The 22,168-nt window shown below is 43.2% G+C and overlaps 1 protein-coding gene across 1 annotated transcript; it reads right to left on the minus strand.

Moving 5' to 3' along the window:
* Positions 1-685: 685 nt before the first annotated feature.
* On the minus strand, positions 686-21,026 carry ttc9b (tetratricopeptide repeat domain 9B). Its single transcript, XM_046390182.1, has 3 exons — positions 20,143-21,026; positions 2,526-2,708; positions 686-1,189 (listed from the first exon to the last, which is right to left on the minus strand). Exons 1-3 carry the CDS (start codon positions 20,600-20,602, stop codon positions 1,095-1,097), a joined length of 738 nt encoding a protein of 245 aa, XP_046246138.1. The 5' UTR covers positions 20,603-21,026; the 3' UTR covers positions 686-1,094.
* Positions 21,027-22,168: the final 1,142 nt, after the last annotated feature.

Raw genomic sequence — 22,168 nt, forward strand, 5'->3', positions numbered from 1 at the left:
TTTAAAGTGGATCTCCATCTAGCCAACGACGGTTGATGGTACTCCGATCCCATTGGCTATTTTCCGTTGTGACATCATTATCGGGAGAACAGGAAGGGGCAGAGGGAGGGGCTTCGACAGTCTCAACAACATCGACAGTGACACACGACCCAGGAGGGGCTTTAGACAACAGCTTCAGGACACACCAGCTTCCACAACAGCACACCTGAAAACAGCAAGAACCGCTAGAGAAATTTGTCGTGTTTGCTGCGCACACGGTTGCTATCAACAACCGATTAATCACTACTGAGAAAGATGAACACCAAAAGCAAATTTAAAACCCTAGTAACAGATTACAAATACTTGAATTAGCCCTTGAATTGAAAAAAAAAAAAGAAAAGTGAGACAGAAGAGCGATATATTCGGCTTTTTTCTCTACTTGATGAAAGATTTCTCGTGCTATTCTGTCCCATAGTCTGGGTAAGGGGTCTGAACGAGCCCTGTTGGGGTAGGATGTACAATCAAATGGGGCTATAGTCTTGATATGTGTCACACACACACACGCACACACATACACACTCGCCCTCCTCCCGGTGTGGTCAAGCTTCCCAGCCTCCTGATATTCTCCTCAAGAGTTCAAAATAAGCCAGAGAGGAAGAAGGCAGAGAGAAAAAGAGCAAGAGAGCAGAAACAAAATGCATTTTATGTTTTTAAAACATTTACTAAACCACGCAAATGTCCATTTTTCATATGTATGTTTTGAAGCTCCTTTTTCATTCCACCACATTGACTGTTTCATATGAGTATAATACAGAATTTTCCTTGTTTTTTGTAGTTTTTTTTTTCCATGTTTGCTCGACTGTCTGCGTCTAGGGAGAGGAACCACAGCACCTGAGGGAGAAAAGGGAGAGAATAAGAGGGAAGAGATGGAAAAAGGAGGTTGGTTTGCAGACAGCGTTTGATATGTGTCCCCGGGTGATTGGGTCTGTCTCTTCTGTCTGTGGGCTGTGCTGCTGTCAGGAGTCGCCAGAGGAGGTTTGGAGAGGGAGGGTCGATGTTAGGACTGCTCGTCGGGTCGAAGGTCGAGGGGCCAGGAGGGTGAAAGGGTCGAAGGGTTAGCCCTGGGTCTCTTTGCCGCTCTCTCGTTCCCGCTGTCCACTCTTGCTCATCTTCATCTCTGTCAGCTGGATGTACCGCAGCACGTTGGTGTCTGCGATGGAGAGACAAGTGTGAACTGATGCAGTGAAATACAGTTTCTTTCATATCGTACTTTGGTTATAACATGAGTGCCAGGTTTCCAGAAGTAGAAGTGTGTGATTTATTTTCTCCGCTGGCATTTCAGAAAATATCTAACAGAGAGTGAACTTGATCGTGATCTTACAAAAATGTATCCTAAACAAAAACACTGAAGAAATTTTGGGGCAAAAAAAGGTAAAGGCACAAGGCTCAATGCTTCATGTTTCCAACTGGGAATCAGCCACTCAGCCCATGAAGCTTTGCAGTCAGAACATGCAGAGCAAACGGCCTGCATGGACACACACACTCTGATATTAATAACCGAGCTTCCTCTGTTTGTTTATCTGAAGCTTGTTGGCTCTGGTGTTCGTGGCTCCTTGGAGAACATGACAATAAAAATCTCAAGTGGACCTGACAGGTACTACATTATGTTACTTTTAATACCTTGTGGCGACCATCTCTGCCAGCGGCACCATGCTTTTACTTCTTACTACTGCGTACTACTACTACAACAAAGGCAGGAAAATGAAGAAGACTCCAAGGGATGTAAACAATGTAGGTTTTAAGTTATTCCAAAAACCCACTTTACACATGTGTTATTGGATGAAAATTTATTAGGTTTCAAGGAAACACGCAACGAATTTTAAATGTTGAATGAATATAAACATAACTAGGGCTTTCACAGGAGCGCAGGGCTAAGTACTGAGGTTGGGAAACACTTCTCACCACTCTCAGTTTGGCCACAAAACAAAAAGAGGGTCTTTGAGATCTACTAACTTAGATATTTTACTCTTCATCTTTTATTTATTCCATTGACTTTTTCATTAAAACTTTAACGCAGCTTGCACATCATAAATGGTTTCAAAGCCGTCTCGACACTGAGGAATAAAAATCTTGTTGGGAAATCCTAAAACTTACATTTACTGCTATGTATTATTTGGTTTGTCTGTTCATCAAATTTTCACCCGATTTCTTTTTTATTGCATAATGTCTACATCATGCCAAACATAAAAAAGGAATCAAATCACAAAAAAAATCAATGGCAATAAAAAAAAATGTCATTGTCTTCAATGGTGCCTATGGAAAGATATTCACTATTTTGTAGCTCGGGTATTGAACACTTACAACATTATGTTTAAATACAGCTAATCAAAGTCCCTACAGACATCATAAACAGTGTTTTTATTAAGTTTGTGTTGCATAAATCAGCTTAAAATTCAACTTGCAGTAAAATATCAAAACCTCAATAAACTAAAGAGATCACTAATCTACCTCTGTTTGTCATTGTGAGTGTAAGCGATCATACTCACCTGTGGGTTCACGGTTCTTGGCATCACGCAGGTAGCGAAGGGCACATTCGTAGTCACCCAGGTGATAGAAGGCGATGCCGGCTCGGTACATGGCCTTGAAGTGGTCTCTCTGGTGGCTCAGCACTTTCAGACAGTACTCCTTCACTCTCTCGTAGTTTACCAGCTCTGACTGCAACAGACACGCTGCGAAAAGAGGGAACAAGATAGTGGTTTGTAAATAAGTTAGCTATTTAGGTTGTAAGTTAATTGTGGTAGCGATTTTGTGCACAGAAACACCTCGAGTCTCTTTTAGTGAACTTTAAACAACATGATGTGAAACAAAGATGGGTATATATTTTGCTGATATCTCCCTTTGTGTCTTTTAATAGCGCCACAGTTAAAACTGGCCTCCACAGAACTTCCTCAGGATGCCAGTGAGCTGACTATAAATAGCTGATACTAATGTCTCGCAGTGTGGAGAAGACACAAAGCGTCGTGCAAAGCAGTTTGAGCCCCGGGGCAGTAGAGTAATTTCTCTACATGCTGCTTTTGAGCTCGCCATGCAAAATAGAGCAATGGCAGAAAACTCAGCTTGGGGATGGTGGAGTGAATACTGTGAGGATGCTTAAGTCTTATTCCCCTGACTTAGCAGAGGTGTTGTAAGCAGCGAGGGAAGCAGGAGAGATGAGGAAAAGAAGGGCACTATGCAGAGATCAAGTGAGCGCCAGATACCGCAGAAATCCTTTGGGATGTGATGTGAGCGGTGAAGTACAGAACTGAGGTCAGGAGATCTAAAACTGAACCAGCTGGCACTTTGCTAACTGAAAGAGGCCACAAAGTGCAGATGTCTTCCTACAGATGACTGCAGCACCACTTCGCAGTAGCGATTCGCTGTAGCGATTCGCAGCAGCTCCGAGATCAGCTAAGGTCGAAATAACTTCATTAGCAAAGACCCACAGAGCTTTTAGTCCACTAAAGCTTTTAAACGCCTGCTGATGGCTCAGATATCAGCTCACTCAAACACTAACCCTCTGGTGATCACAAACACTGGAGGTTTTGCTTCACTTCTCCCTTCATTTCTTCCCTTTTCCATCAGTGTCTTAAACTATCTGATGATAGAGCAGAAATCATTTTCTTTTATCTCTCTGTGTACTTCCACTCTCTCCTCCCGTACACCCATCCCACCCTTTCCCTCCCTTCTCTGACTCCTTCTTAAACCTCCCTCTCTCTTCTGAGTCTGCCCTTGACAACTTTGTGAATAACATGAGTCAGGCACTATTAGCTGGGAGGCAGGGTGAGTCAAGAGTGAGAGACAGAGGGAGGGAGAGAGAGAGAGAGAGGGGGGGGGGCAGGGATGAGGTGAGTGGCTGCAGTAGTAATAGTAGGAGGAGGTTTAGATGCGGGGAGGATGAGGGTGGCAAAGTAGAGAAGAGGTGAGACCTGTGGGAGAGTCGAGGGTGAGGGTGTGTGTGTGTGTGTGGGGTGTTGTTAAAAGCAGTTAGTGGTCGTCCACCTGCAACCTCCCCCCTGCGCCTCAGAGACACGCTGCACAAAGTTCGGCCCATCAACAACGCAAGTACAAAACACTAAATAATTCACCATGGACATCAGGGTACGGAATAACTCGATAACAATCAATATGTTTTGGTATTTAATGGCTGGGAGTTGCATGAGTGTCTGGAAGATGCGAGGCGGTACAGTGTGTGTGTGCTGCTCTATGTGTGTGTGTGTGTGAGTCACTTGCCTGAAGCCTCACTGATGTAGATATGAACTTTGCTCTTTCACATCAATTAAAACAGGGCGGAGGGATGGATTTTATTAGGATTACAATTAAATGTATGACATTTAAAATTTGTTTTGTTTTGTAACATGGAATCTGTTACAATTTTTGGAATACTTTTTTTGGAATCCATAATTACAAATATTCTCAAGTGACACCAACCCCTTTAACCCATCACTTCTCTTGGCATTCACCCCAAATTTATAAAATTCACATTGAAAGTTGAATAATTCCAGGCACTTCTTCATGTATAACTTCCCTGGGCACAGCAGCTGTTTTTGACTTGTAAATAAAACACAAATGTTTCGCAGTAACATGATCGGGTTGTTGAAGCGTTCAGGTTTTGTGCTGCCTATTTAAACACCGAAAGACCTGGAGATTTTAGAAACAGTGATACTGTAAGTCTGTGTTTCTGAGAATTCTCCGCCATCCACTCATCTTAGTAGTTAGTCAGCAAAACACAAGTATGATTAGTAGTAATGATTAGCATAGGTTGTATCGTCACCGTTGTTTTTTATCCTATTTCAGCGACCCAGGAACCAGAATATGCTCCCTATCAACTGTTGACTTCAGTCTGTATAGATAAAAAAAACACACCTGCATCAGAAACCCACACACTGTTCTGATCGTGTATACAGGAATATCAATAGTCATGTTTCTCGTGTTCCAGTGATGAAATGAAACTAATAAAAAAACATATTTGATGTGACTGCGAGCCAGCATGCACAGCACCGTGACCCTGAGACTGAGCAGCTAAATGGAATTCAGCCATGCTACCATGACATGTTAAAATGTAACAAAAAAAAAAAAGTCTGTTACCACAGGACATGTCCAAGAGTCTCTAGTGCAGCATGTTGTGGTGAGAACACTACACAGTGTTTTTGGCTGTTTCCTCCTGTCAAGCTCTTTAAGTTGCTTTTCTTGCTTGAAAGCAGTTATTAGACAGATGTACACACACACACACACACACACACACCCTAATAGTTAGAGGAACAAGCGAGCCTGACAATCCTCTTATTCTTTAGCTCGTGACTCAGCCCAGAAGAAGAGCAGCAAGGTCGAAGACGTTTCCCGTCTTCTGTGACCATAAGTCTGCTCAACCCGGTACATTGGGGATCACCTCAGATGCCCTCTACCTCTCCTGCACACCTCTATACAGACTCCACTCCCCTATTTGTTTTTACAACCGCCCAGCTACGACATGACTGCTCTCATCCCTCTACACGCCCATCCATCACCTCCCTCCAGCGGTGGATGAGAGCTGGGCTTTCAGAGGATTCGGTTACTGTCCATAATGGCCTAATGGCTGACGCAGTTACAGAGTTCAGTGGCACTCACATACAAACTTATGCAGGCCAGATAACACACACACGCACATAGATACCAATGACATGGTCAAAAAGCACAAACACACACACAGCAATACAGGGGACTGCAAATGAATGAGATTTGGACATAACAGAAGCACAAACAGATGCAAATAATGGTTAGAAAGACACCTGACTGTACAAATACGCACACAAAAGCGGTGTGGACGAGTGATGACTGGCCGGCCGCACCCTTCTGGCCCATTAGTCAGACGGATGGCGTGCTAGAGGAAATGTAGAGTGTGGTGAGATGCATTAAGGGTGTGATAATGACACGATCATTGGAGCGGGCTGCACAAGGACCCAGACAGACAGAGGCCTCATAAAGACAGTAAAACAGCAGCACTGGAGCCAGTGTGTCCCAGTCACTGACAGAAAGGACGCAGGCCAGGCTTGAACCCGGCCGCTGTGGCATAAGGATGTGGTGCACGCTCTACCAAGTGAGCTAAGAGGGCGCAGCCAAGTCATAGGATTTATCGTTAACAAAAGCGTGATTGGACAGCAATCCCAAACGTGGAGGTTTGGACTCCCTTGAAAGAGTGTAAGAGAAATCAAAGAGGATGTGAAATGATCAGTGAGAGAAAAACACTAAAACACACATCGTCTCTTCTAATTTCTCTAACCAGCTGTGTAAAATTAGGTCCATGTTAGACGATTCTGAACCTCATGATTTACATCCGGCGCCATATTCTATTTGCTGTGTTTGTGCACAGTGTTTTCCCTCACCTTAACCAAACCGCAGTTGACATGTGCTGATGTTGTTGAAAGTGTTGGCATCTGATGTTATCCAGAGTTTTTGCAGAATTGTCCACTATTGACATTCTTGTCTTGGCGGTGCAGCCGACCGGCAGACTGATGACAAAGGGTCTCCAGTGCACATTGTTGAGCAGAAACGATTACTTACAATTTTCTGCAGACATAATCTCAAATCAAAAAGGTTTTGAATTACTGGAATTAGACGAACACAGGTCATTACATCCACGATGTTTGTGAGGACGATCCTGAAACCTGCCAGCTCCAGGACTGCTTAGCTGACCCTGAACTTTGACCTCTCTATAAAAGGCAATTCCTCATCTGACATCAACAGCATATCAGACAAGGCTGACAGATTTTTTTGTTATGATTAAAAATGCCATGTTCACACAGCTTTTTATTACTGCATGTGAGTTGAGAGGAGGTGCAGGGGGGATAATGAGATGTGACGGCATGAAGGAAATTAGCGGTGCAGACAAGATAGATTTGTCTTAATAAGGGACTTGATGTGAGGACAGGGACAAGTGTGCATCCATTTACTGTCAGTGCCATGAGTGTGACTGTCTGTGTTCCCGAGGAACTCTCCGAATGCTGCAGACACCAGAAACAGACAAAACCCAGGAAACTGGAAATAAATGAAACAAAAAATGTTATATATGTGAATGTCTAAAACCCAGCAAAAAAAACCCAAAAAACATATGCAAATCAGCTGTGAAGTGTGACAGTGTGCGTGTGCGTTCACGTGTCTCTGTTGCTTGAATGTCGAACGAGAGGTGCGGTGAGTGGGAGTGGTTAACACATGCTCAGGAACCCCACTGGTTTGCCTGAAGCATCATGTCTGAAAAAAACATCCAGCACTCGCTCTCATTTAGATGACAATGTGCCAAAGCCTGAGAGGAACAGAGGACAGAGATAAATAGAAAGCGGGAGAGAGTGAGACAAAGGCAGAAAATAAGACAAGAGAGACAGGGGGCAAGGGAGGACAGAGACAGAGGCAGCACTGACTGAACAAAATCCAGACACAGCCGAGGGAAAATAACGACAGAATTTCTGTTTGAAAGCTACTGAGGACAAGAGGAGACAGATGAACAAATGAGGGAGGAAGCAGACAGAGCGAGCAGTAGAAGTGAAGCTTGTCTTTTACATTTCTCCTCCTCGTCTCTCGTTTTAACTCCTCTTTCTCTACATCACCTCATCTTCCCTCTAGACCCATGTCCCCTCCTCTCTCCCGTCACCTCCTGTCCCCTCTCCATCACACCACAGTCCGGCTAATTTAAAGCCACTCGTGGCCCTGGTGATTAGTCTGCTGTCCATCACCTTGTAATTAGTTCTCCGGGAAGATAATGGCAGATGGAGAGACCCATCACTCTCACTCATGCTCTCATACAGACACACAGTCCTCATTTCCTCACTCATCCCTCCATCTTTGACCCTCGTCCTTCATTGCTTCCATGAGTGTGCCATGTGTCGCTGTTGCCCCCCCACCCGGAGCACCTTTCAATGTCTCTCCTTTACGAATGTCATGCTCTTTCAACAGATTTATTTACAGAGACAAATGAACCGTGCATAGTCACCATCATGAAATCCTCACAGTTAGATTCCCTGAGCAAAATCCCATCCAGCATGCTGACGTCATGGCTCTCGGACAGTGTAGCCGGTCTCTCCAGGCCCACTAAGAATAGCTCCACCCAAAGCGTTTTGCGAATGCCTTTCTCTGTTATTGAGAGGGACAGTTTAACGGTTCCCAGCTCTCTTTATAACAAGGACTTGTCTGCGCTGACATGACACAGCATTTAAGACATTTCCATCAGCCACCATGTTCGTTACCATCTTTCTTTGCTTTTTTTCACTTCTTTTGTGGCTCATTTTCTGGGAAGGTGCTGCTTGTTATCTTGAACTCTTCATTTCATATGTGTTGTGAGTAGGATGTTTTTTTTATTCAGCTGTCATTCAAATAATACAGCAAATGAGTATTTTTACTCTCTTTTATCACTCAAAATGTAACATAAGGGATATAAGTAAAGCCTTCTCCTTGGAGGAAATACACATAATGATTAGTGTGATTTATTATTATAAAAGCTGATCTTTTCATCATGCAACGTTTCACCTAAAACAAGTGGTGCAGATGATCTCTTTGATTGTGTGTCACTGTAGCGGAAGACTAACGCAGCTCCATATGGTGTGGAAAAAAAACCCAGATAATCACTCCCTGTTATTGCTTTCGTTTGATTGTGTGCATCTCTCAGGCCTCCACAGGCTCCTCTGGGGTAGCTGTAAATGTAGAGTGCTGGAAGGAGGCTTAAGCCAAAATTAAACTCATACTAAATTACCCTGCAAATGTGCAAGGGTCCACGAGAGCCAGCGTGATGTAAATCTCCTCATTGGAGGCTCTACACATAGGCTCTGTGTACTTCTACTTTTTTATGACCACTACGCTTCAACAACTTATGGAACATGTCTACGACCGTTTAGGACTATATTCAGTCTCATACAAGTGAGTCAGTCACTACTTTCAGTGCCTACAGTAAAGGTTGGTTTAGGTTCTGAGTCAGAAAATGCTGACATCTCCTTGTTGGTGTAAAGAACTGCTGAACTGTCGACATACAGTTTAGCAGTGGGAAAAATGGCTACCATTGCTGACAGCTACAGTAAAATCCAATAGGAACACTAATACAATACATTCAACTATAAAAAGGAGCAATACAATGTAATATACTTTTAGTTATGCCAAGTGTCAATGAACTACTCCAAATACGTTAACACAGCATGAAACAAGGGCAGCTAATGATGTGTGTGCGCTCCCAACCAGCTAGCTAGCTAAAAGAAATCCACCTACATAAAAAATTACAAACAAAAACAGAAAACAGTTTGTCTTCGGGGGGCTATTGAGCTGCTGCTAGCATACGGCCATATTGTTTTACCTTGGTCCTTGGAAAAAGTCATGCTAGATGTTTCCATTCAAGCTAAGCTAACTAGCTGCAAGCTGTAGCTTCATTTTTTTTCTCTAACTCTAGACAAGAACACAAATAAATGCATTTCCCAAAATGTCAAAAATAATACTTTAAAATCTCACTCTGTCACTCATTTATCCCTAAAGTTTCAATGTTAACCTCACAGCATTTGTCTTGCAGTTCCTGCAAAAACCCCATGCTGGCATGTTGATTTGCTCATGACACTGACGCGGTGTGTAATGCTGGGAAACTGCTGGTACATCAAACATATTTGCATGGATTACCCACAGTGCAACATTGATCCTGGGAGTAGCCAGATTATTCTGTTAGATCTTACAGTGAACAAAGGGGGGTGAGGGCGTGCTTTTTAAAACGAGATCAACTTAGTCCACCTCCTGTGGAGTCTGTAGTAAGGAGATTTTTAACTTCGTTCATACAGTGTGCTGTTTCCAGAGACATGAAGATTACTTCAGTCGTCTATTTGCTGCACATTTACCACACATCCTCAAACCTCAGCATCACAAAGGTCCAGGTCTTGATTGTGCCTTTCTTTGACTTCAAGCTATCATTTTCACCCTTCTACATTGTTCTGCTGTCCTAAAATAGTCGCTGACTCAGGATTAATGGTCACCTACTTAAATATTTATACAAGTGAGGAAGCTATCTTCTCTATGACTTCACCAAAGATTAAATCATTTAATGTTCTCCATGGCACATTGCAGTTTCGAGGACTGAGGTTGTACTGTAAGCCCTTGGTGCTCAGGTTGGGTCATGATTTTATTTAAATCATTACAACTGCTGTACTTATTTTATATTCTTATGTGTATGAGGGTCAGGACTTTCTATATCACTTTTACTCTCATGAGTGAAAACAGACATTCAAATAAAAGATAAGTGCAGTTTAATAAAACATAAAAAGAGCTTTATTGAAGTTATAACCACAGTCAAACTCCCTGACATAATTTTGTGGCCCTTAGCTGGCCATTATCTGATTGAGGATGTCATGTGGACACTGGACAGACTCTTGAATTCAGCTCAGCAGATCTCGAGCTACTGTCTTCTGCTGCCGTCGGACATATTGTTTCTATCAACTCAAGTCAAACATTGTAAAGTCGTATTAAGGCTGAGTTTGAACCACTTCCTGCATTTTGTTTGGATAATCTGTGTACAGTCGCTGTGAGAAACATACTCCGCGCATCATACTGTCCACAAGATAGATGAGACTTTGGAAAGGTCAACAGAGAAAACTGCCAAATGGTTTGGCTCAGACTCTCATGGAGTCAGCCTTAATCTGTGAAGTAGCAAAGCTTTTCCACTAAGTGCATGAAGTAAATTAATGGCTAAAACATGAGCTTTCACCATTTCTGGTAATGATACAACCATGTGTTGGCAGCCTGTTGAGTACAGAGAGTGGCCACTTCACAGTAGAGAATCCAGTGTTAGAAAATATGGGTCTTATTCCCAACAATCTGCATCATCCAAGACGGCAGAGCTGTAGTTAATATAAATTTGTAAGTTGATATTGTGAAGTTGTTGTTTCGAGCAGACACTTGGTAACCTCAAGATTTACTTGGAGTTGTGTTTGTCTTCACCTGATGAATGTAAGTCCAATATTTACTCTTGTTTTTTCTGCTTTAGCTCTTCATCAACTCCTTAGGGGAATATCTGGGTCTTTAGCTGTTAAATGCTAATTCAGTCACTAATTGTGTCTGTCTGTTAATTTGGACTGGAAAGTTAAGAGTCTGTTGGGTTTTAAGAGCTTTTAGTGCTGAAAAAAGCAGCCTACAGCAGCAAATAACAATAACAATGTGGGCTGTAAAACCAAGCCATTAAGTGTGTTTCCATCCACTTGTTTAACCATCTGTGGAAATTCAAAAATAAAAAAGTTAAAATTTTACAAAAAAGTTTTTATGCTTGACTGAGTGGGGAAAGTTGAGGTACAAATTGTGGTTTGAAACTCAGACTTAATGAATAAATCATGATATACATGAATCATGTGACTTTGTGTATGTGTCTTGTAACGTCACTGGAGAGACAAAAGCTGGTGGCAGGCAGAAACATCGGGTCAGTGTGAAGGGAAAATTCATACATAAAACGAACATAAATGCAATATTTCCACATGTTTTCCACACCATTTTGTATTGTTTGAGATTTGACTGGTGCTCTTTTTCTTCGAAGATTATTATTTAGCATATAAGCTTTATTTAGATAATGACAGCTGGAGAGAGAGAGCGAGAGAGTGATCACATGGTGAAGGGATTCAGTACATGGTATGTACTCCACCAGGTGAGCTACTGGGGCTCCTTCACTGGCACTCTTGTAATTATGCCTTCATCTTGCTGCGTTTGACAATGTTTGACACCAGCTGTTCATCACTTGCACCCAGTTCCTAATACCTACAAGAGTAAAGAATAGAAACATGCACTGCATGCGTTCGTTTACATTTTATTTTGCCACTTTTTAGAAAATTAGGATAAAATTTGCTCTACGTATGGATGGAAGCTTTACTAATGTGCAGAAAGATGCCATAAAGCTCCTTAGAACTGAGGAGTGATAACGACTACTTGTAGTCCTTTGGCGGGCCGTGAATGTAAAATCATTGATTATAAGGAGCTTTATGTTTCTCATTTTAACTGCTAAATTTATTTAATTCTTTTTTAATTTGACAGCACTGGAGTGAAAGTGCAGGTAAACCTGCTTCACTGAGGATCACCCTCAGAGCATGTTCAGAGAAACGGGCTAAACACATCCTTAACATCTCTCTGCAACTGACGACTTTTCACTGTCAACCCCCGGCAGTGTATGTAATGAAGCATTCAGTGTCAGGCCAGAGCAGGCTGAGAAGGGAAAGCTTAGACAGTGACCAACATGGCTTTTTATCAGCATGCAGCTCAGAGGATAAATATAAACAGCCAATTGGTTTACTCTGTACAGTCCGCTGGAGCAGGGGGTGTTAGATATGCACAAATAGCTTCAGCAAACTCTCATTACTGATGGCTTACAGAGGATGAATATTTCGGCATTTCTCTATCTTCCTCTTGCACTCTCTCTCTCCAAGGGTGTTAGAAAAGGGCATCTGTTTCAGTTTCCTCTCAGCTGATGTCATGATTTTCAACCACAGACTAAAAAAAGCTCTGACAGACACTTTCAGTTTATTCATTACTTCACACAACTGTCAAAATAATCCAGAGATCTAACAAAAAAAGCGCTTTAATAAATCCCTGAGATGTCAGCACAATGTGATAAATGTAATTCTCCCATAGATACTTTAATGCAAATCTTAATTTTTCCCTTTTCCCTAATCCCAATAACTTCTGTGATGCCGACTTCTCATCTATGCCAGAATTTTTGTTACTGATATTTGTGTCTCAAACAGCATGAATTGTATCACCATAAAGCTGCAAGCAGCATTTGATGATTTTCACATTTAATTCATATTCAGTTTTACTGTCCAACCAGTACTTTGGTTTATGATCAAATATCCGGATATATTTATGACATTTAGCTGTACTTTCTGTTTAGTGCTCATTATGAAAGTGCTATTATGAAACCAAGATGGGGAACATGGTAAATATTGCTCCTGCTCAGCAGTGGCACCTTAGCATTGTCACTGTGTGCGTGTTAGCTTGCTAATGTTAGCATTTAACTCAAAGCACTGCTGTGCCTCAGTACAGCTGCAGAAAGCTGCTATTATGGCTGTAGACTCTTGTTTGTCTTGTTCATTTCTCATTGCTCAGTTTGTTTATTCTTCACTGCATTAACTCGTATTCTCATTACGTACTGTCCTTTATGGGAATCTGAATAATTACAATGCACAAGCTCAGTGAATGTTAACAGGACAAAACCAGTTAAGAAGAGATATGACAAAAAGCATGTGAAACATACTGGCTTGTTGCCTTTGTATTCTGTCTCTCTCTCCGTCTCCCCCTCTGAGTCCTGGCCTGTCCCTTCTCTTTCCTTTTCGTCCTGACAGATGACTGAATCTTATTTACTCTTTTGACAGGAGTCATCTGGGCCTGTCAGGGCTCTGATATAAATCAGTTTGGTCTGAATTGGATTTCATTTCTCAGCGTCCTCTCCATCACACACACACAAAAAAACAAATGCAGCTCTAAAAACCCTCCCTTCATCACTTTGAAGTCATCGAGGCAAACATTGTCCACCTCTTCCCAGTCATACCCTCCCTCCTCTCTCATATAATCCCATTATATTTAAGAGTTCTGTCCAGTTTCTCCCGCTCCCTTGGTTTTACTTCCTCCCCCGACTCAGCCTCTGCATCTTTACTACCGACTCACCCCTTCCCCCATCCCCCATCCCCCAAATCTCTCTCTCTCTCAGCTGTGAGGTAATTCAGAACCTTGTAGATTAGAGTACAGTGTGAGTGGTACAGTAGGGGGAGTGCCAGTCGTACCCCTGACAGTAATACCATGCCATCTGCAGACCTGGCACACGGCACTTCCACTGCTCTGTCCACCCCTCCAATGGCAGACGTACATGCACAGAGAGAGGAAAAACACCAACCAAACCTCCCCCTCCATGTCCCTTCTCACCCTCACATGGCATCTCTTTCCCTCCTCCATCCTCCTACGAGCACATTGCACTTCTTCTCTCCGAAGCACCAGGCATGTCCTTTTCCTCTCCCGACTACTTATACAATCCTGCTTTCTCCTCGTCTTAACCTTAATCTAAAATTTCTTCTCCCCATCTCCTTTCGTCCTCACTCCCTTCATCTGCATTTATCTCATGCGCTACACCACGTCCCCTGGTGACGGAGCTGGCAGGAGATGAAAGGGAAGAGTTTTCTGTTCTGGTCTGCCTTTGTAAGCGAGCCTTGCTGTTCACTAGCAGCGGTTCAGAGTGGACTGGCGAAATCAACCCGTCTGTCGGACATCACAGTCGTTATTGTGATGCAGCCCCGGCAGGCTCCCTTCTGAGGCTGTGATATAGTGAGTCCTTCAAGGCTGCCGAGGAAGTGCAGTGATAGCACTACGGCTCCATGACTTGTGATTGATAATGAAGGCAGCGCTTTTATGTTTGGTCCAGCAAGTAACAGATGTTGATGCCACCAAAAGGCTCATTAAATCTTTAGTGTAAGGCCTGTAATTGCATGTCATGGTTCAAAAGTTCATTGATGGCCTCAGTGAAACGTCCCGGAGGCTCACCTGGTATTAACATGTGATCTGTATCTGGATACGTTATGTGGATACTGGCATATGATCCACTGGTCTTTGCATTTACTGGTGCTTACATGCGCTTGGATCAGGTCTCAATACACAAATCAGTTCAGATGGCTGATTTGTCAACAAACATGCTAAACATGTCTGTACGTACCTGTAGGTGTTGACAGGTGACCTTTCAACTTGTTGGTGGTTTTAATGCCAGACGTTAACACAGTCATATGTTCGAGTCGATTGTGGTGCTTTTAAACCATCCAATGAAGTCATTTTATGCTAATGTCTTCAGACGAAAATTAAGCGTTGTTTTTTTTTTAATTCAAGCTGCTTTAATCCATATTTTTATATCAACAATAGCTCAGATGAGTATGTTGAATGTAAAAGAGCATGTCCACAGCAATGAACCCTGAATTATCACCTGACTGCAGCTCACCACAGCTTGAAAGAGCATTTAAGCCATTTTTTAGGTCCATCTTTAGGTTTTATGGCCCCCAAATTTACTGTTTCACAGCGTTGATTTGGGTGAAAGTTTGCTCAGAACCAAATTGCAGACTTTTTCCATCAGTCAGACTGTTGTTTTGTTCTTGCACCATACTAATCACAGCTTGTGCCTATGTTTAACACACTTAATTGCCTTGTGAGCTGGAAATTATAACTGACTTTAATTTATTGTAGATAAGGTGGCATGAGGTGCAACACTGGTTCTCCACAAGCACCAGTGGGTTTACTGGCTTTTCATCACTCACTTCATTAAATGTCTTACTCAGGTTATCCAACCTCACAGCTGCTTCTGCACATAAACACACTAGCAAGGGAAAATCTGAAAGCCACATTTTCTTGTTTCTTGCAGAAAGTAATTGTTTGCATTTTTATTTTCATTCCTTTGACAATTTCTTTTAAATGTGGCGAGTGGGTGGAAATTGCTGGATCATCATCATCATCATCATGGCAAGCAGCTGAATAAAAAGGTGGCTGGTGTTACGAAACAAACTATTTCACTCATCTCCTCCTTCTGTGCCTCTCCTAAGGCTGTGACTTATGACTCATTCACAGACTGAGCCAGTCAGGAGGAACAAAGGGAGATTTGAGGCAGAAATCAGAGTGAGCAGGAGTTAATGAAAAGTCAGAGCGATCGCTCTCACGACAGGATCACACCATCCCTGTTTTGTTTTGTTGTCTCCTCAGGGTTGGGCAGGGGCTCAGGAAGGAGAGCGAGTCGTCCTTTAACTCCAGGGCTGACGGTTTGATCTCCGGATCCTGCCGTCCGTGTGTCAAAGTGTCCTTGAGCAAGACACTGAGCTGTGAATTGCTCCTGATGGGAAGGCCGCCGCCTTCGGTGTGTGAACGGCTGAATGATCGAGAAGGCTTTGTCCGCTAAGATGGAGAAGTGCTGCATAAATGTGGTCCGTTTACCGTTTGTTCTCAGTGCATTTGAGCTGATTAAAACTTACTTACTAGTCTAAACTGGTCGAATCAAGTCTGCCTGTGTGCTGCACAGACTAGCTGCTCCTCCGTGATCAATATCAGGAAAAAGAGCAAACAAACTGCAGTCACATCTGTTATTTCTGTATGTGCCTCCCAGTGTGGTTGTGGTGGGTGGATGGATGACTGAGGCAGGCAGGCAGGGAGTCTGCCTCTGGCCAGCATGTTGCACCACTGTGAACTGCGACACACACCGACGATGGTGGTGGTGGTATAACCCATTTAGATACAGCCCTACAGGGACACACAGACTCAGGGTGTCTCCTTAACAAGGCCAGCAAATAGGACATTCATCACCCATCGTCTCTCTGTTTGACAGAATCAGGTGACAATACTGTTGGTGCACAGACTTATCTCTTTCTACTCTTTAACCACATTTACTCCCTTATATAATGTTAAAAAGTCGTCTTCTCTTCCTTGCTAACATATAATCTGCAGTAACTTGTTTTTCTTGGGTCCTGAATTATTTCCTTTTTCTGAAAACAAATTTAGTCTCTGTCTCTGCTCTTTCACATTTTCTCCTCTTACATTCTTCCCATCTTGTGTTTTGTATCAGTGTGCTGCTCTGGTGGCAGAGTCACTCAGCTTTCAGTGAAGGCTCCTCATTCATCAACATTTCAAAAAGTTGCTGTGATTGACAAAAGAAACCAGAGGTGGAAGAAAAACAAGTTGCAAAAAAATGCCATCTGCAGACTCTTTGAGACAAATGCGATGCGTTTAAAGTGCTTGTTTACAATCACAGCTGAGGTGCTAAAATCAGAGCGGATTTGTCATTAAAGTGGCATCAAAGTGCTGACTAACTAAAAAGGTTGTTTATCTGTCGATCAGATAGTTTAATAAAAGACTAATCTTTAAAAAGTAAAGGTACTTAGAGCAGAAAATGGCCATTGAGTGTTATTTTTACAAATAATGTTCATGGATTATTATAGATGCGTCATAAACTGTTGGGTATTTTAATCCATCACAATGCATCACATTTCAGAAGCTTGTCATATGTTATATAGATGGGAAATCTGACTTGACTGGAGGTATAAAGCAGCACAAAATGGAAATACTCAAGTAAAGTATAAATACCTCAAAACTGTACCAGTGCAAATGCACTGTAATTACTTCCCACTGATGCAAGGAAAGGCTCACCTCCATCACAACAAAGTCAGAAAGACAAGAAAACACACACACACACACACACATCAGCTAACAAATGCACATGCACACCAATACACACCACTTAAACAAAATCAGCACTGTCAGCAGTGGACGATCAACTCTGAAAGCAATCCTCCTCTCACCACACACACGCACACAAACACACACACACACACTTAGTTGCTGTTCTTCAGGCCTGTGAATGCTGAGACAAACAAGCAAACACAACACTATTCGCATACACATACTTACGCACGCACACACACTGACACGCAGTCGCTCTCACATGCAGGGCGAGTGCTGTTGTTGCCCTCCTATCATGTGTCAGAGCCAGAGACGGCTGACCAATCAAACGGCAGTTCCTCACTCATAACCACAGTGACCACCATCTGCCCAGCAGAACTGTGGGTAAGCAGGTGGAGTCGCGCAACAAAGCCCTGCAGCTGGATGACAGCAGGCTTTCTTATCCTCTGTCCTTATAAACACTACCCGTCACCTCTCTCACCAAAACAACTGCCTTTTTGTTTTACTCATAATCGCTAAAGCCAAGATTGAACAAATTAGCCCTATCATAACATTCAATAAATCTGTGAAATGAGTATCACTGTGCTAAGATGTTCAGAGTTGGGCGGGAGCCTATCAATACTTTCTATAGAACAAATTCTTTAATTATCAAAAAAGTTGATGTCTTTGAGTAAGAAAGATTCTCCATTTGTAACAGAAGCAGGCAGAGTTACTTGTTATCATTCATGTGGACACAAGAGCTGTGAAGACACCTCAATATGAAAGTGATGAAAGACGATGATGATATTGATGAGAGGATACTGAGTTGTGGTCCAGCTGCAGGGTGGAGTATTAAAAGATAAGGCTGTAGTGTTAATTGAACCTGCCAGCGTGTTGTGTATTTCCTGATTTATCTTATTGCTCTGTGCCACAGAGTTTCATTCATATACAGAAACTATTAGATGCCATGTCCTCCTGGTGTGAATATGCACTACAGCGGCAAACATGTACTAATCCACAGCTTAAAATAGTCCCAAGTAAATGCATGATTGTTTCTTGCTAAAGTAATGTTCGCTTAATCACATGTGGCCCAGCTGTGCCCTGCTAAATTACTGAAAAAGAAGAAACTTTGTGTTTGTGTGCAGATTTAGATCCTCAGTAGAAACCAGTGAGCTTGGGTATGAGACAGAGAATGGAGAAGGTTTGGAAAGCACTGAGAGACGGACTATCACACTGTTGGTTTTGGTTTTTTCGTGGGATTTGTCGACAGTAGCCCATGTGGCGTTTCGAGTGAAGACAGCCACAAGGGTAAGCTATGACTAACATGGCAGGGCAGATCGTGGGTTTTATGGGGAGTTTGAGTGATTTCTGGTGTTGTGGAGCAGACAGCTTCCGTCATCGAAATGGTTGCGCATATCAGCAGCAGCGTGAATGTAAAGATTCATCTTAATATCTTAATCAGAGTAAAACAGATCCGTTATGGCCGCCCATGTGCACACACTCCCCGTTTGTGGCAGCAGTTAGGGGAGGGTGTGAGCTTTATTAATACAACAACAGGGAAAAGGCCCAGCAATGGTTGCCATGGTAAATATGGTCCCCTGTCGCGTGCTAGCGGTCTCTTCCTCCCCCCTCTACTCCCCTTCTGTTCCACTGCTCTCCACTATTCCTCTCTCTCTCTCTCTGACTTCCTTTCTCTCAGTCTGTCATTTCCACCAGATCTACCACTTCTTCCATTCTACCACCCCCCCCCATCTTTCTTTCACGCCACAGTGGCCTCCTCCTAGGCCCTGAACGCCGAGCAGAACAAGGCGACCTTCAATGCATCACGGCATTCTGAGTGGGCAGCTCCTGGGACGGCGACGAGACACAACAACGTGACAACATGTCACAACATCCACATATGTAGTGATGTCACAGCGTGCGCCATTCATCATCTGCTCCTGGATGTCCACACGCTGGAGTCTTAATTACATTTTTTTAGGAAAGCTTGGTATTACATTCAGAACTATAGCTTTTCTTTTGTCCAGGTAACCACATTGTGGATGTTTCTTGATGCGCTACATCCTGACACTGAATTTTGATGTTCAAATTAACACTATAAAGCAATTACAAGATATATAAATCTTCCTGAATACTTTCTGAAATAGCTCAAATCTAGCTTGAGCAGTCTGGGCTCTGAAAGCAAACGACAGATGACTGATTAACTGACATTTTCTGACATTTCACAGACCAAATGTTTAACTGAGAAAATAGAAAAAATATAATCAGCAGGTTTGGGAGTGTCCTCATGCAAGCTTACCAAAAAGTTTGAACTTTTAATAAGTCTATTGTAGCACGCAAGGATGACATGAGCAAGTGAGAGTACTAAGCAGAGCAATTATTACAGTGATAGAACCAGTAATGAGTTCACCTTATCGGTTCCCCGAGAGCTCAGTTAAGTCACTGCAAATTGGTGCCATTAGACACAACCTTACATCACCCGTTGGAAGGTCCCGGGGACATCTTCTCAGCACAGGCCGACCTTGTGAAATGTGTCTACATTTTGCGTAGCCAACATTTGACACAACACACATTTGATCCTGTGACTTAATTTATTTATTGTCATCTTTATCTATTAATTCTCTTTTATTTTACTGTATGCAACAGCAATGTGCTGAAAAGAAACACAAGGCACACAAACCATTTGACATGTAATGACAATAGGGCTGCTTAACTTAATTGTGACACATTAGTCCTACACTAATTTGGTCGGACAGTGTACATACAACCCCACCATATTCCTCCGTGTAGGCTCATGGTCCACAGTATGATCTGTCCCTGCATTACAACATTCACGTTATTTCACCCGTCCTCTGCACAAGACCGATTCAGTTCCTGCAGAAATAACCAGCCTGCTGTCTGGTGTGAACCCGATGAACCGGAGCGAACAATGCTGTGAGCGGCAAACCTGCCTTGAGACCACAAAGTGTTTTCGCTGCTCACCTGTCAGGCTGTCGTAGCATTCGATCTCGGTGCTCTCCACGGCTCTCCGCTGCTCCTCGGTCAGCTTGGCCGCGGCTTGGTTCAGCAGGTTGACCTCGGAGCCCGTCGTCCCGTCGACAACATGCACCCCTTTGAGTTGCAGCAGGGCCCGGTGATACTTGCCGATCGCTTCCCGAAATTTCTTCTCCTTGTAGCAGCGGTGACCCTCCGCCTTGAAGTCGATGGCTTTCTGGATCTTCGCCTCCATGTCCATTTCAGCCGAGGCGGCTCGATAACCGCCGCCGTCACCTCCGGCGGCCGCTGCCAGACTCCGGCCGCCGGTCTCCGGGTAGCTTTTTAGGCTCTTTATCGGGTGCTGTTTGGCATCCATGTCTCTCAGTGAAAACGGCTGGAGCGGGCCATGGTGCTCGGACACGAATGTGTGTTTTGTAGGGGAGGACCGGACCAGCGTGCTGTGCATAAAGGATGCGGGATGGAGCGGCAAAGACGGCTGGGCAGGCGGCGGCACCGGAGAGACGACGAGCCTTGAAAAACAGCCAAGAAAACGGCTTCGGAAACGAGTCTGGCTTGTGGCTTGTGCTTGAAGACCAGATGGGAAATAAACGTAAAGATGTGTGCGGTTATAAAGAGATAAATAAGGCTAGAGAGGCTGGCAGACACATCCTGAATTTCCCAAAGGTGGAAAAAACAGATTCCTTGTTCTGGTCCTCTGGCGGAAGGATGCTCGGGTTGATTTCTATGGTAGCAACCTCCGAGGCACGCGCAGCTTCAGCACCATAAACAGCGCACACACGACAACCCCTACCGCACAGCATTGTGGGAGAAGAAAAAAAAAAGAGAAGTCGTGAGGCGTTGCTGCAGTCCAGATTTTACATGACAAAAAAAACAAGAAAAAAAAAAAGAAAAGAGCAGAAATATCCTGAACCGATCGATTATTTGTCAGAACGCCACTGCACTTTGCTACATTGTAAAAATGAGTGTGTGAATTATACAATAATAATTGTATCCGTCTATAAATACAAGCCTATTTGCATATTTAGGCCTACTGGACTGTAGGGAAAGGGTACGCCCTATTTACACCAGTCATGGTGATAGTCCTCCCATATTTATAATGAGTAAATAATTAATTTATGGTCTTATGAAAGACTGGAGATTACGTCACTCCCATTGTTCAGAAGTAGCCATAAGTCAACAAAATATCTATAAAAAACAAAACATACTGATACTGGCTAATTCAAGCTCTTTCGCTTCACTTGATGCCCCCCTTCATAAACATAAGATTACAGCCAGTGTGGAGCGGCTGATGACTTCAGCTGATGAGGTTCTCAAGGAGATGGAGATGGACAGCAGGAGGCTGCAGGTACAAGAGCAGGAGGGAGACAGCGACCTCAAGGGGAGAAATAAAGTAAATTACACTCGTTTCTCATCTGATTTGTGGTTAAACCTGCAGCCCACCAGCATGATTTCATTCTTTTCTGCAAAATTGCACGAGCTCTGCAAGGTTGTAACCCGAATTTCCTTCAGATTATAAGCAGCCCTGCGTCTGCGAGGTGTGACTCATCTGGTTCATAAGTAGAGGAAAGCCTCATATGAGTTTAATTCAGTCCAGCAGCAAAGCTGAGCTCCTCTCAGTGAGTCATCCAAACATCTGTAGCTTCACACACGACGATGAAGCACTGACAAAAGCTCTACCTCCACTCTCTCAGTGTTGTCGTGACTAATGATGAGTGTTGTGTCCATATCCAGGGTCGACACAGCTATTCACTGTGCATGCCACTTCAAAGTAACACCAAGTACTAACATCTGCACGGGGTAGAGATAGTCCTGCCAGCTATTTGTTTCACAGTGTTATAAAGAGGGAGTGTTTTTGTATTTGATTTCCAAACTATCCTGATGGAGAAACATGTCTTGGGCTTAATCATACTGTAGATCAGTCATATTTATAAAACATCGTGTTAAATCGCATTCAGCACAAACAAATGACATGAACAACAAATAAGGCCACCTTCTCAGGAGTGGATCAGTG

The sequence above is a fragment of the Scatophagus argus genome, chromosome 5 (assembly GCF_020382885.2).
Source record: "Scatophagus argus isolate fScaArg1 chromosome 5, fScaArg1.pri, whole genome shotgun sequence".
Taxonomy (NCBI): Eukaryota; Metazoa; Chordata; class Actinopteri; family Scatophagidae; genus Scatophagus; species Scatophagus argus.